General features: G+C 37.3%; 1 protein-coding gene across 4 annotated transcripts in view; it reads left to right on the top strand.

Annotated features, from left to right (window-relative positions):
• The window catches only part of LOC137024845 (E3 ubiquitin/ISG15 ligase TRIM25-like), a 47,923-nt gene that overhangs the window by 31,662 nt on the left and 879 nt on the right, over positions 1-15,382 (top strand). For 3 of the 4 annotated variants that reach the window (XM_067392779.1, XM_067392780.1, XM_067392778.1), the window contains 2 exons: positions 1,396-1,458; positions 1,608-2,277. The exons of the other annotated variant lie outside the window; for it this stretch is intronic. In XM_067392779.1, the coding sequence (XP_067248880.1) occupies positions 1,396-1,458; positions 1,608-1,963 (419 nt within the window). In that variant the 3' untranslated portion in view covers positions 1,964-2,277. Of the gene's footprint in view, positions 1-1,395; positions 1,459-1,607; positions 2,278-15,382 lie in introns of those variants that run through there. 4 annotated transcript variants of the gene reach the window in all.

Genomic DNA, 15,382 nt, shown 5'->3' with positions numbered 1-15,382 from the left:
GCCAGTAGATTACAGTAAAATCCAGGAAAAACAGTGATAAACTAAATTAATTCACAGCAACAAACTGTAGCAAAAACTGTAATTTACTGCCAACCCTGCTGCCAGTAGATTACTGTAAAATCAATTTCACATTCAAATTTTTTTACATTTCAAAAATCCAACTTTTTGGCCAATCATCACTCAATTATCTTAACTAATGTTAAAGGAATAGTTCACCCAAAAATGAAAATTCTGTCATCATTTACTCCCCCTCAAGTTGTTCTAAACCTGTATGAGTTTCTTTGTTCTGCTGAATACAAAGGAAGATATTTAGAAGAATGTCAGGAACCAAAGAGATCTCGTAAGAAAAATAAATACTACTGTAGTCAGTAGGGGGCGAGATCAGTTTGGTTCCTGACATTCTTCCAAATATCTTCCTTTGTGTACAGAAGAACAATGTAAGGAACCAAACTGATTTCGCCCCCTATTGACTACCGTAGTATTTATTTTTCTTACGAGATCGCTTTGGTTCCTGACATTCTTCCAAATATCTTCCTTTGTATTCAGCAGAACAAATAAATTCATAGAGGTTTAGAACAACTTGAGGGGGAGTAAATTAATTTTCATTTTTGGGTGAACTATACCTTTAACTTATGGACCATATTGTAAAGTGTTCCCAAATGTCCTTTTAACGGTACTACCCCAGCCACAAGTGACAGTGACTGCCCCTTAAAAGGTACAATTTTAAACCCTTTTTTTCTGTGTGCATGTATATTTGTGAACATGAACATGATGAACACACTCCTGAACACTAATTTCTCAGATTTTCAATTTTCTGATTTTCAACTCAGATCAATCAGTTCCAAAAAGAAATGTTCTAATTGAAAAAAAAAAAGTAAACAAAATGATTGAATCCATAATTTGGTGATGTAGCATAATGAGAGATTTATAAGCAATGTTTTTGTAGGTTGGTCATTTTTGACTGGAAACATCACACAAGTTCCAATGTGGAAAAAAACCCCACAAAACATTTCAAAAAGTATCAAAACATTTTTGGGGAAGTTGTTAACATGTGTGAATAAAGTCAGTAAATTTTAGTCCAATGCAGTAACATTAACTAGCATTTTCAGGTATGGGAAAATCCTCTCCAGGTTAAAATGACCTGAACACAACATAAGGGTTAAGCAGAAGAAAAAAGGAGTTTGGAAAGAACCCAAATGTACGCACATTGGGAGAAACTGCATAAGAATGAGAGTGAGATTGTCAGATGTTCTGCAGGCATCTCGGCTTTATTTGTTTTCATCAAAAAAGTCTTAGTTTTGGCATCTGGAACTTCTTGACTTAAGAGAATAAGACTTTTGTGATCATTATAATTCATATATTATAATGTCATATTTGTCAGTTTTATGATTGCAGAAGTCACTATGGAGTCGTCTCTCATGAAGTCTCTTCCTCTGATCGTAGTAATCATAACTGCAGGTGAGTCTTCAGTTTCACTCACTATACAGATATTTGAACAAAAGATGATTGAACTCTTTACACTTAAAAGCTGACATGAGTGTTTTGCTGTCAGCTAACATAATAATGACACCTTAAAATCCTCTCCATTTCTCATTTCTGTGTTTCAGCGGTTGATGGTCTGTGGGGTTGGGGAGTGAATTACAGCCCTTCATATGTTTGTGCATTAAAGGGATCAACAGTGAAAATGTCCTGTACTTTAAAATATCCTTGTGGTCATGTGATCAGAACAGCCTTCTGGACCAAACATGTTGTAATTGATGGAGAACCATCCGATCTGTGTTCAGATCCAGAGAACAGAGGAGAGATTCAGTGTCTGATGGAAGATAAAGACACTTATAGCATCACTTTGAAGGCTGTAACAGAAGGTGATAAACACATCTACTACTGCAGATTTACTACAGACATTAACCCTCAGGGGTCTGAGGCTGATTTGGGGCCCTGGAGAAGTTTTGACATGCCCTGACATTTGTGCTTTGTTCAGTTGCTTATAAACATATTAATGGCAAAAGTCTCATTACACTGTATTCAGCACAAACTAGGCTACCATAATATGTGAGGAACATGTATGTACATGTTTGTATTTCTGAGAGAATTACGAATATGTGTGGTTTTTGAAAAAACAAAAAAAATAAGTCACTGAAAGAAGGCCTCAAAACACATACTAAACATTTTCTCACAAGACTTTTGGGAACTGTATATTTTAGTCTAGAGTTTTTACTTCACAATGATGTAAAAATCATTCTGCCTACTCTGAAAAATAAACGTATTGATTTTAAATTTCTAAAGACACTTTTTGTTTGGGGAGGCTTGAATCTTAATGAATAATGCTGTGATTCACAACTGAGGAGATTAAGACCCTGCCCATAATGAGCTGAATAATGAGCCATTCAGTGAGGAATGTGACTGAGTCAACTAAGAAAGAATGCAATGAAATATATATATATATATATATATATATATATATATATATATATATATATATATATATATATATATATATATATATATATATATATATATATATATATATATATATATATATATATATATATATATATATATATGTATATATATTCTTTGTAGTTTATTAAGAATATTGTTAACTACATAAATGAGAGTCAAAGACACATTTTAAGTGAGTTCACAGTTATACCTGGAAATAAATCCTGAACATCCCATACCTTGCATTTAGTGTTTCTGCAATGGAGAAAGAAAAAACAAACAAACAAAAAAACACTTTCCTGCGTCCAGTCAGTGATCTCAGTATCATATGCATGCAGTCCAATGTGGACCAAAATCTGGTCACTATAATTCTAAAAAAAATAATAAAAAAAACCTCTGAGAGCATGCTGACAACAGGATCATATCAGCTATTGTATTAATGTTAATATAATTTCCACTCTTAAAGGTCCCCTTGAACATGTTTTTAAAAGATGTAATATAAGTCTAAGGTGTCTCCTGAATGTGTCTGTGAAGTTTCAGCTCAAAATACCCCATAGTTTTTTTTTAATTAATTTTTTTAACTGCCTATTTTGGGGCATCATTAACAATGCACTGATTTTCACTGACGCCGCCCCTTTAAGAGCGAGCGTGTTCCCTGCCACATGAGTTGTTGACTATATTACAGCGCATTTACAAAGTTCACACAACTAATATAACCCTCAAATGGATCTTTATAAGATGTTCGTCATGCATGTTGCATGCATGCTTCGAATTATGTGAGTAAAGTATTTATTTGGATGTCAACGTTTTATTTTGAGTGAGTTTGAGGCTGTGCTCCGTGGCTAACGGCTAATGCTACACTGTTGGAGAGATTTATAAAGAATGAAGTTGTGTTTATGAATTATACAGACTGCAAGTGTTTAAAAATGAAAATAGCGATGCTCTTGTCTCCGTGAATACAGTAATAAACGGTGTAACTTTAACCAACAGTAGCCTACATTAGCAACATGCTAATGAAACATTTAGAAAGTCAATTTACAAATATAACTAAAAATATCATGATATCATGGATCATGTCAGTTATTATTGCTCCATCTGTCATTTTTCGCTGTTGTTCTTGCTTACCTAGTCTGAGGATTCATCTGTGCAGATCCAGACGTTACTGGCTGTCCTTGTGTAATGCATTTGAACACTGGCATTATGCAAATATTGGGGTGGAGTCCCCGACTGTTACGTAACAGTCGGTGTTATGTTGAAATCCGAGTGTTTTCCGGAAGTCTTTTAAACAAATGAGATTTATAAAAGAAGGAGGAAACAATGGAGTTTGAGACTCACTGTATGTCTTTTCCATGTACTGAACTCTTGTTATTTAACTATGCCGAGGTAAATTAAATTTTTGAATCAAGGGCACCTTTAACAGAAAACATGATTTTTGTGATTCTTCCAGAATTATTCCTCACTGATTAATGTCCTCACGGTACATTAATCTGACTTAGCTTGATGCATTTCTCCAGGCTGATGTGGGTGTTAATTTGTTGCTCTAATTGCCTCAGAATTTGTGTTTGAAAGCTCCGCGCTCTCCGTGGGCATGGCCGCATTAACGGATAATGAGCTGACTCACAAACGAATGACATCTCTCTCTTTTCAAACAGATTACATAAACAGAGAATGTTTGTTTTCGTTGTGATTTAATTGATTTAAAACCTGACATTTCTTTAGATATATTTCTCATTTTTGTCTGATTAGTATTCACTAAGTTACAGTTCATTTTCTGAGGACTATCAGAATGGTCTTCATTCAGAGAGAGACTGTAGCTTGTGCATCATGTTAGTTTTCTTTATTTTTCAAAAAGAACAACATTTGTTTTTACTGAAAGTGTACACAAATAAAAGAAGATATTCTGTAGTTTCAGTTGGTGTATTACTTTTGTCTGTATGACAAAAAATGACGGAGTACTTTAAGTTGATTTTGCTGCTATGTGAAAAAAATCCAGCAAAATGCTCCGGCGCGTGTCCCGACCCCTGAGTGTTAAGGGTGGAAATTGGACAGGGATTCCTGGAGTTCAACTTGACGTCACAGGTAAAACAAGTCAACTCTCAGAAATAGACCACAGGAACACACACATCAAGCACTTTCTTAATCTGCTGAATGACCATTATTTGTTGGAACACAACAGGAGACATTTTATCAAATATCCTGCACACAGAAGAAAAAAGGGTTTAAAACTGTCGCTTGTCGCTGGGGCAGTACCAGTACCTTTAGAAAGACATTTTTGTGCCTTTTTTAGTCCAAAAAGGTACATATTAGTCAGAGGTGAAAGTCCAGGGGTCAGAAAGTAAAAGGTTTGCCATATGTTTATTCCACCTACACAGCAAAAACTCCAGAGAGTATATGTGAGACCACACTCAAGAGGGTTAAAGTGCTAAAATAATAGCAGTGTTAAAGTTAATCAGATAATTAAGTGATTAATTGAGTGATGATAGACCATTATTGAAGATACCTGATGTAACAAACAGAATCAGCAAAGGGGAAAAAAAAAAACACAATTCCCAAAGGATTTCTAAAAAGTTGTTCTAATTAAAAAAATAAATAAAAATCTTTCTTTTAGGCACACACAGACATTAAGCATCAGCATATGAATCTCAACAACGGTGACAAGCAACATATTCTAATAAACAAATCAACTCTGAACATTAGAAAACCAACAACTAAAAAGCCACAAACTCAGCCAAAAATAATATAGTGAGAATAAAGTGTTAGGGCTGTTGTAATGAATAAGGTAAATCTAACTCAGATATTAGGCTTTAAATGAGTTTGGTGATTTAGGTCAAATAACAATTATGCCAATAAATAATTAACACGACCTGGGGCCCTTTTAAACAAATATTTATTGTTCACAAGTTTTATTAGGTAACTCAACTACTTAGTAACACAACTACTCTAACAGACATATACAAACACAATCACACGCACATAGGTAAAATGAAAAATGATAGAATGGAACCAGAAATGGGAACAGAGAATGAAGTTATGGATATACAGATGCTAAGTTGTCTAAAGGTATGAACGTGTGTTTTACTGCCTATGTTTTCCTCTCCATGGCAGAGTTTTGTTTGTTTTTTTTTAAAACCTTGTACGGAGGCTCCATGAATGTCTATTTAAGACGTTTAGAAGGAGTCCGAAAAATATATAAAAACATTCATTCTGGCTCCTCAGTAGAAGTCTTTTCAGCGTACGACTCGGAGGTGTAAAAAGTACTCAAAAATGTTACTCAAGTGAAAGTACAAGTACTGAGTGATAATTTTACTCAATTAAAAGTAAAAGTATCTGGCCAGAATCATACTTGAGTAAAAGTAAAAAAGTACTACATTAAAATTGTACTTGAGTATTAAAAAAGTAAAAGTAACAGCAAGAATGAAAACTAGAGATTCTTGTTTAAGCTTTTAGTCTCTAAAAACATGAAGTGAATGAACCACATACAAAGTTTTATCCTCCTTTAAAACTGTTTGTGTTTAATTGTATTTAATTATCAAACTATAAGACTACTACCTAATGCAAGTATGCAAAATGCTACTCAAAGTTGAAAAACCTCGGATTTAACTTAAGCAGAAGCTGATTTTCAAAATTGTGAGTGTCAAGCCTAGCTCTTTGGGGCTAAAAATCAATCCTGCAGTGCCTGAAACACTGGTGTCTGAAACACAGGCCAGATATCCATCTAACTTTTTACTGGCTTCATGTGTTGTCTGTTTCAAAGAAGCGAAAAAATCTTCATCATCAGATGAACTGTTGGCCACGGGTGCTCTTGATTCTGTGGCTGATATTTGACTTCCTCCATTTTCTTCCACTGACTGTTATAATTTCCAGGTCAACAAAGAGTACAGAACCCAAGAGGCGACACTCTGATACTTTTTAGGCAACAGTCACTAGATGGCGCTCCGGTAGCGCGGCCGCCATTATGGGGTGAAAATACTAACTGGAGCATTGAATCCTTCAAATTTTACGTACCCAAAATCTGAGAATTTCACTGCCAAATCAGAAGCGCAATAGAACAGTTTTTTAAATTAAGTCACCAGTAAATTGTATGGCTCCTACAGTAAATGTTGTATTGTCTTATATATGTTTTATTTTACCAGTTGTGGAATCCAACCATTCATCCATCTGAGGTAATGTAGTTAGCCTACTTTATTGAGTATTTCCATTTTATGAAACTTTACACATTTATTAATAGTAAATTAATAATTAATACATTTAAGATCATCATATTTACAGCGATCAGTATATTTCAGACCTAGTGGAGTAATAGTAATAATATCTAGGTCTGAATTGAAATAAGCTATATTGTACGTTTTTAAAGGTGCCGAAGAACATGTTTTTAAAAGATGTAATATAAGTCTAAGGTGTCCCCTGAATGTGTCTGTGAAGTTTCAGCTCAAAATACCCCATAGTTTTTTTTTTTATTAATTTTTTTAACTGCCTATTTTGGGGCATCATTATAAATGTGCCGATTCAGGGTGTGTGGCCCTTTAAATCCCGTGCTCCACGCCCCAAGAGCTCGCGCTTGACTTAAACAACATAAAAAAAAGTTCACACAGCTAATGTAACCCTCAAAATGGATCTTTACAAAGTGTTCGTCATGCAGCATGTCTAATCGCGTAAGTATAGTATTTATTTGGATGTTTACATTTGTTTCTGAATGAGTTTGATGGTGCTCCGTGGCTAAAGCTAACATTACACACCGTTGGAGAGATTTATAAAGAATAAAGTTGTGTTTATGAATTATACAGACTAAGTGTTTAAAAATGAAAATAGCGACGGCTCTTGTCTCCGTGAATACAGTAATAAACGATGGTAACTTTAACCACATTTAACAGTACATTAGCAACATGCTAACGAAACATTTAGAAAGACAGTTTACAAATATCACTAAAAATATCATGTTATCATGGATCATGTCAGTAATTATCACTCCATCTGCCATTTTTCGCTGTTGTTCTTGTTTGCTTACCTAGTCTGATGATTCAGCTGTGCACAGATCCAGACGTTAATACTGGCTGCCCTTGTGTAATTCCTTGAACATGGGCTGGCATATGCAAATGTTGGGGGCGTACATATTAATGATCCCGACTGTTACGTTAACAGTCGGTGTTATGTTGAGATTCGCATGTTCTTCGGAGGCCTTTTAAACAAATGAGATTTATATAAGAAAGAGGAAACAATGGTGTTTGAGACTCACTGTATGTCATTTCCATGTACTGAACTCTTGTTATTCATCTATGCCGAGATAAATTCAATTTTTGAATCTAGGGCACCTTTAATGGATCACGATACACACATAATGATCTTATACATGATGCATTGCTGTGTCCGTTATTGCATTATTCCCACTTTTGGACACTTTTGCTTCAATGGACATTAGACAACATTGCAAAATCAAGCTGTTATATTCATATATTTATTGTCCAACATTCCCAATTTTTCTGATGCATGTCCTTAATTTAATTTCATATGTCGGTATTAATTCGATGTTTATAAGTCTAATACTAATACTAGATCTTTTAAAGAGTTTTAACCCAAACTGACTGAGAGCAAAAAGGTTTTGTGAAAAAGTTTTTTTTTTTTTTAACAAAGCAGCTGATATTGCCATAGAAACTAGTGGACTGCCAAGTCGCCTTCACCCCAAAATGGTGGAAACGTAGGGCCGCTGCTGGGCGCAGGTGTTGCAATGGAACATTCTGTTGAGTGTCGCTTCTTGTTAGTGTATATTCTTTGAGGTCAAGGTGCTGTGCATTGTGGTAATTGATGCAACATGACGTCACTTCCAAAAGACCAATGAACATGTCTGACCAATTTCATGGAATGTGAAAATGAATCACATTGATTAAATAACCTTTAAATTAAACTGGTCATCAGCGCAATTCAAGTGGTTTGGTAATAGCAAAAGAAAATAGAATGAAGTGATCTCCAAAAAATAAGTACTTTTTGACTGTAAATAAAATTGTAAGGAGTAAAAAGTACTCTTTTTTTTTCTCAAAAAATGTAATCAAGTAAAAGTAAAAGTATTGATTTTTAAATGTACTCAAATAAAGTAAAAATCCCCCAAAATAATACTTAAGTACAGTAATCAAGTAAAATTACTCAAGTACTTTACACCTCTGGTACGACTTTATGACAAAAAATTTTGAAAAGACGTCTTCTGGACATCACTTTGCTTAGTGGTTTTGTATCATTAAAACATTAATTGGCTGTAAAGCTGCTTTGAAACAATATGCACAAAAGCGCTATACATGCAAGCATTATAAAACATGAACTTAACTGGACAACCACAAACAGGATGTTTATTTATTTGTTTGTTTGTTTATTGTTTCAGTTTTCATGTTTGGTGTTCTGAAAAAGAAGTTCATGCAGCTTTAGAACAAAGCCATAAATAATGACTGAATTTTTATTATTGAGTAAACTATCACTCAGCTAACAGTGAATCGGTTGTTCTTGTTGTTGGTCTGTCAGACCTGCAGGTGGAGACACAGCAGAGTGTGAAAGAGAATGATTCAGTCACTCTGACATGTAAAAGCAGCTGCTCTCTGCCTGAACAAACAACATTCGTCTGGTACAGAAACACACGGATATTAACTGAAGGAATTGAGAATGTGAATCAGATTCAGCTGCAGCCAGTCAGCCTTTCTGATGTAGGAAACTATCAATGTGCTGTAAGAGGAAGTGAACATAAGATCTCTCCACCTGTTTATCTTAATATTGAATGTGAGTATTAACTGATTCATTAATATTGATCCAGTCATACACTGTAAAATCCAACAGTGATTCTAACTAACATTTTTTATTTAACTTTACTTAATATCTTAATTGTAAAAAGCAAGTAATCTGTACTATTCACATACTATGCCCTTTTTACTCAAAACCCAAGTAATGATTAATTGGTTTAAGTACCGTTTTGTCAAGCAAAAGGTTTTTGAGGCGGGGGCAATTCTTAATTGACTTTTCACTCATTTCCTCCACTTCTTCTTTTTTTTTTGTACTCACCATTATGGCGATCTGTGTTCCCATTTGTAATATTTATTACTTCCTTTTATTTGAAATCAAATAACTGAGATTTCTTGTTGCATCAATGTTATATATATATAATTATTTGAGTAAACTATATATACACACAGATCAGGCATGACATTATGACCACCTTCTTAATATTGTGTTGGTTCCCCTTTTGCTGCCAAAACAGTCCTGACCCGTTGAGGCATGGACTCCTCTAGACCCCTGAAGGTGTGCTGTAGTATCTGCACCAAGATGTTAGCAGCAGATCCTTTAAGTCCTGTAAGTTGCGTGGAGGAGCCTCCATGGATCGGACTTGTTTGTTCAGCACATCCCACAGATGCTTGATTGGATTGAGATCTGGGGAATTTGGAGGCCAAGTCAACAACTCAAACTCGTTGTTGTGCTCCTCAAACCATTCCTGAACCATTTTTGCTTTGTGGCAGGAGCATTATCCTGCTGAAAGAGGCCACAGCCACCAGGGAATACCGTTTCCATGAAAGGGTGTACATGGTCTCCAACAATGCTTAGGTAGGTGGTACGTGTCAAAGTAACATCCACATGGATGGCAGGAACCAAGGTTTCCCGGCAGAACATTGCCCAAATCATCCCACTGCCTCCGTCGGCTTGCCTTCTTCCCATAGTGCATTCTGTTGCCATGTGTTCCCCATGTTAAAAGAAACGTGATTCATAAAGCCAGCTTCTTCCACTGCTCCATGGTCCAGCTCTGATGCTCACGTGTCCACTGTTGGCACTTTCGGCAGTGGACAGGGGTCAGCATGGGCACTTTTCTATCAGCACTAGCATTAACTTCTTGAGCAGTTTGAGCTACAGTAGCTCATCTGTTGGATCGGACCACACAGGCCAGCCTTCGCTCCCCACGTGCATCAATGAGCCTCGGTCACCCATGATCCTGTCGCCGGTTCACCACTGTTCCTTCCTTGGAGCACTTTTGATAGATACTGACCACTGCAGACCAGGACCCACACCCCACAAGAGCTGCAGTTTTGGAGATGCTCTGACCCAGTCATCCAGCCATCACAATTTGGTCCTTGTCAAACTCGCTCAAATCTTTACGCTTGCCCATTTTTACTGCTTCAAACTAGGGGTGTGTCCAAAGCCTAAATTTGTATTTGGAAATGCATGAAAAAAATGCAGTCTATGGAGCCCTGAAAGGGACATGGTTAGTTGTTTGCCTGCAGGAGTCTGTTACTTTGTAGTACAACAGATTTCACTTACCACATAAAGGGAGTAAGGAGAGATGGCTGATAGGACAAAGGTGAATGTTTTGCAGTTCCCGAGCATCACTGACAAATGTCTAATCTTGTGAAATGTGTAATAGGTACTGATGCTCCCCTAGTATACACACAGCATGTGATTGCGAATCTCGAAAGGGAAAGTAAAAACGAAAACATTCAAAAGCGATTTCAATACTCCGCATATTAACAGCAGCTTCCTGAAGCTGGCAAATTATTTACATTATAATTACCCAACTATATAATTGCGTGAGAAAGCACTGAAATATATTTTTTCCTCCCATCTCATGTGTATTCCCTTTAGGGTCTCCATAAAACATGTCATTTCCTTTCCGAATATGGTATTCGGCTTTGGGCATGCCTACTTTTAACACATCAACTTTGAGGATAAAATGTTCCCTTGCTGCCTAATATATCCAACCGACTAACAGGTGCTGTGATGAAGAGATAATCAGTGTTATTCACTTCACCTGTCAGTGCTCATATTGTTATATATATATATATATATATATATATATATATATATATATATATATATATATATATATATATATGTTACAGCCACATGGACTTTCAGTTTGTTTGTTGTCATCTGTCACGTGTTCCTTTGTTCTAGTTTCCCGCCACAATCTGTTACCATGGACTCTAATCACATTCATCACAACTGTTTGTCATTTGAGTTAATTAATCAGTGTATTTAAATTTCTGTTTGTCTTCAGTATGTTGTCGGGTATCGTTTATTCTACACTGGTGTATGTTCCTGTCTGTTCCTGTATTCTCCTGTTGGATTTTCAAGTAAAGACTTAAGGTGCATTCACGCGGCCTCGTAATTCCTGTAGTTACAAGATTCTAGCTTGTAAAGAGCGCTCACGTCCTCGTAGAGCTCGTAATTACAGCTTGTAAGCTGGGAGTTTTCTGAAAGCTCCCAGATGTACCACGTGGCCGCTGTACCACCTGACCGCTGTAGATTTATTTATTAGGCGTTGATAGTGGTGTCATGGAAATGCATAATTCCCAGTCCAAGGACCAAAAGGACGTGAACAGCTCCGAATATAACGTCACGTGTTGTCATTTCAAGATTCCGGTAAATACGAGGTGACGTGAATGCAGCTTTACTTTATTCTTATCTCCTCTTTTGTGTGCTTTATACACCAGTGGAATTGTAACAGAATACCCGACCAAGACAGTAAGCGACGTGTTTGTTTGTAGGATTTTCTTTTTGTTTTTCATGTTCAGTGTTTTTTGTTTCCGTTTACCCTCCTGCTTGCACAATGTAACCAGCTGTTACACTTATGTGCCTTGAGCAGGGAGAAAGCTCCCTCGAGAGACATTTAGAACAATTTTTGGATCTCGCACATCAGACCACCTTCCCGGCACCTTACTGCCTGTGCACGTTCCTGTACGTTGGACCAAACAACACCACACGTGCACAGCTGTCCGGGGAGTAGGGCTGGGCGGTATGACGGTATATTCCGTGACGACGGAATAAAATGTCTACCGTTACAGATTTTTCTATTCCGTGTATACCGCGAAGTTTAAATTAGTGGGCGTGGTTAACCTCACGTGTAGCGCGCCGGGACGTGAGAACGATTGAGAAGCTGCAAACAAGCGTATATAATAAGAAAAACATGGAGAAAGATAAGCATGCTGATAAAGAAATCCCACAAACCAATCCCGAGCAGCAGGAGGAGGAACTTGTTGTGAAACGAGGCGCGACATCAGTGGTATGGACGTGGTTCGGGTTTACAAAGGCTGACAAAGAGCAGAAAAATGTGATTTGCAAACTGTGTCACACGAATGTAACCGTTAGCCACGGTAGCACGAGTAACTTGTTTTATCATCTAAAGGTGAAGCATGTCAAAGAATACAATGAAAGCCAACAGATGCGCTCCACGTCAGGTGTTCCGTCAACCTCTGGTGCTAAAAGCAAAAAACAATCTCAAACTAGTTTGGCCGAATCATTTACCAGAGGCACTCCATATGACAAAACCTCACGCAGATGGAAAGAAATAACGCAAGCCATTACAATGCATATCTGTAAAGACATGTCACCAGTTTACTCAGTGGAAAAGAAGGGATTTCGTGATCTGATCAAAACGCTTGATCCGAGATATGTAATGCCGAGCCGCAAGCACTTTAGTGAAGTAGAGTTGCCGCGGTTGTATTGAGAATGCCGACGGAAAATTGAAGCGGAGCTTCGCGATGCCTTATACTTCTCAACAACAACTGATTTGTGGACAAGCCAAACTACACAGCCATATATGAGCTTAACAATCCACTTCATCAAAGACTGGACATTGTGCAGTAGATGTCTGCAGACTTCCTATTTTCCCGAGGATCACATGGGAGAGATGATAGCTCAAAGTTTAAAGGAAGCGCTTCAGTCATGGGAATTGCGAGAGGATCATCAAGTCTGTGTCACAACTGATAATGCAACGAACAACATCAAAGCACTGCAACTAAATGACTGGACGCGGTTACAGTGTTTTGCTCATCGTCTTCATTTAGCCATTGGTAAGTGTCTAATAGAAATTAATAACAATAATAGTTTTATAATTCTTTGACTTTTATTTTTGTTTTTATTTTATTATTTATACATCTTGATATTAGGAAGTACCTATGTTGTTAATTTTATTAATAAATCTTAATTATAGAGATAAACGTTTTAAACATTTTTAAATGCATGCTACTTGTCTTGTGTAATTTGTCAGCTATTGCTACATTATGTTTACACATTGCCCTCTACCCTTTTAATCTATTTATACAGAGAGAGGTGTAAAAGTGCCCCAAGTTGACCGCGCAATTGGGGTGTGCAAGAAAATTGTGAGTGCCTTCTCAAACACTTGGAAAAGACAGCGAGAACTGGCCATAGCTCAGGTGCAGCTAGGCTTGCCTGCTCACAAGCTTATCACTGAGAGTCCAACAAGATGGGGATCGCGCCAACAAATGATCGAAAGGGTCATTGAGCAGGAAAAAGCCCTAACACAAGTCCTGCAAGCTGACAAAAAGACCAGACATTTGGCTCTGACATGGCAGGACATGGACGTTCTTGAATCTGTAAATAAGGCATTATGCCCACTCGTAGAGTTTACAGATGCCCTCTCTGGGGAACAGTATGTAAGCGTTTCATACTTGAAACCCGTGCTTTATCTTTTTAATGAACAGGTTCTTAAGCCACAGGATGATGACACGCAGCTCACCAGGGACATTAAGGGGAACATTCTTGACTATTTGAATGAAAAATATGCAGATGAATCCACCCAGGAGCTGCTTGACATGGCTTCCCTTCTCGACCCTCGCTTCAAAACCACATACATAAATGCAGAATGAGTGGACTACATGAAGACCAGAGCTGCAGCAGAGATGGAGAGTCTTGCAGCTGATCCAAAAAGGCCTGTTGAGGGAGTCTCAGTGCCACTAGCTGAAGATGCTGGAGAAAATTCAGAATGTCCTGCTAAAAAACAGAAGAAAAGTTTGGGAAGCTTCTTCAAAATTGCTTCACGCCAACGGCAAGCTGTCCCCCAGTCAGAAAGGGAGTCCATTGAAATGGAACTTAACAGCTATTTACAGGCAGTTGAAGAGGATGGTGAGACCAACCCCCTGGAATGGTGGAGGCAGCACGAGACTAATTTTCCACGTGTGGCCAGCCTGGCAAAAAAATATCTGTGCATCCCTGCCACAAGTGCTCCATCTGAGCGTGCTTTCAGCACAAGTGGGAATATTGTCACATGCCGCAGATCAGCACTAAAACCTGAGAGAGTTGACCAGCTTGTTTTTCTTGCACACAATTTGTAATTGTTTTGTTTGACAGAATTTTTTATTTATTATTTAATTTATTGAAGTGTTTATATTTATTTGATTTTTTTTTTTTTTTTAAATGTTTCAAAAAGAGTTTAAATTTCTTTTGCTCAGGAAGTGTTTACAGTTTTTTTTTTTTTTTTTTTTTTTTTTAGAACAAGCGTTTAGATTCTGACATTTTCCCCAAATGTTTACATTTTTATACTTTGTGCAAAATTTGTTTTATGTTACTGAAGTTTTATTTATTTCAATGCTCCGAGAAAGTATTAATAATCTGTTCTGATATTAATAAAAAGTCTGTTCTCTTTAAACTACACATATGTGGCCTATTTATTGTTATGGTGAGGTTGATCTAAAAGTTCACTCATTCACTACTAATGCTCTAAATAAAAGAAAAATTAATAAAATAAGATGAGAGCCTATTCTTTATTTTTAAAGTGGTATTTAATATATTAAGCAAGTCCCTTTTGTTGATTTACCTGAAAAATTATTATTCCGTGACATATACCGCTACCGTGAAATAAAATAACTTATTCCGTGAAATAAATTTTTGGTCATTCCGCCCACCCCTACCGGGGAGGGTCCTTGAGGGAGCTTCATGTCCTATGTGGAGTGGGTGCTGGCATCCTGCGGATCACCATTCACCATTCTCGTTGACGTTGCCGCCAGCCCCACTCCCCAGCCAGTGCCCAGCCAGAACCACCCAGACGCCAAGGATTTATGATCTGAGCCCACCGCAGGTACTACGACGGAGACCGCCGCGATTGAGACGCTCACACACACAAGAGCGATCGGAGGTCACATCACCACGGAGCCAGGTGTGAGCCGGCCAAACACAATCTGTT

The sequence above is a fragment of the Chanodichthys erythropterus genome, chromosome 8 (genome assembly GCF_024489055.1).
Source record: "Chanodichthys erythropterus isolate Z2021 chromosome 8, ASM2448905v1, whole genome shotgun sequence".
Taxonomy (NCBI): Eukaryota; Metazoa; Chordata; class Actinopteri; order Cypriniformes; family Xenocyprididae; genus Chanodichthys; species Chanodichthys erythropterus.
This window is presented reverse-complemented; position numbering and strand designations above follow the sequence as displayed.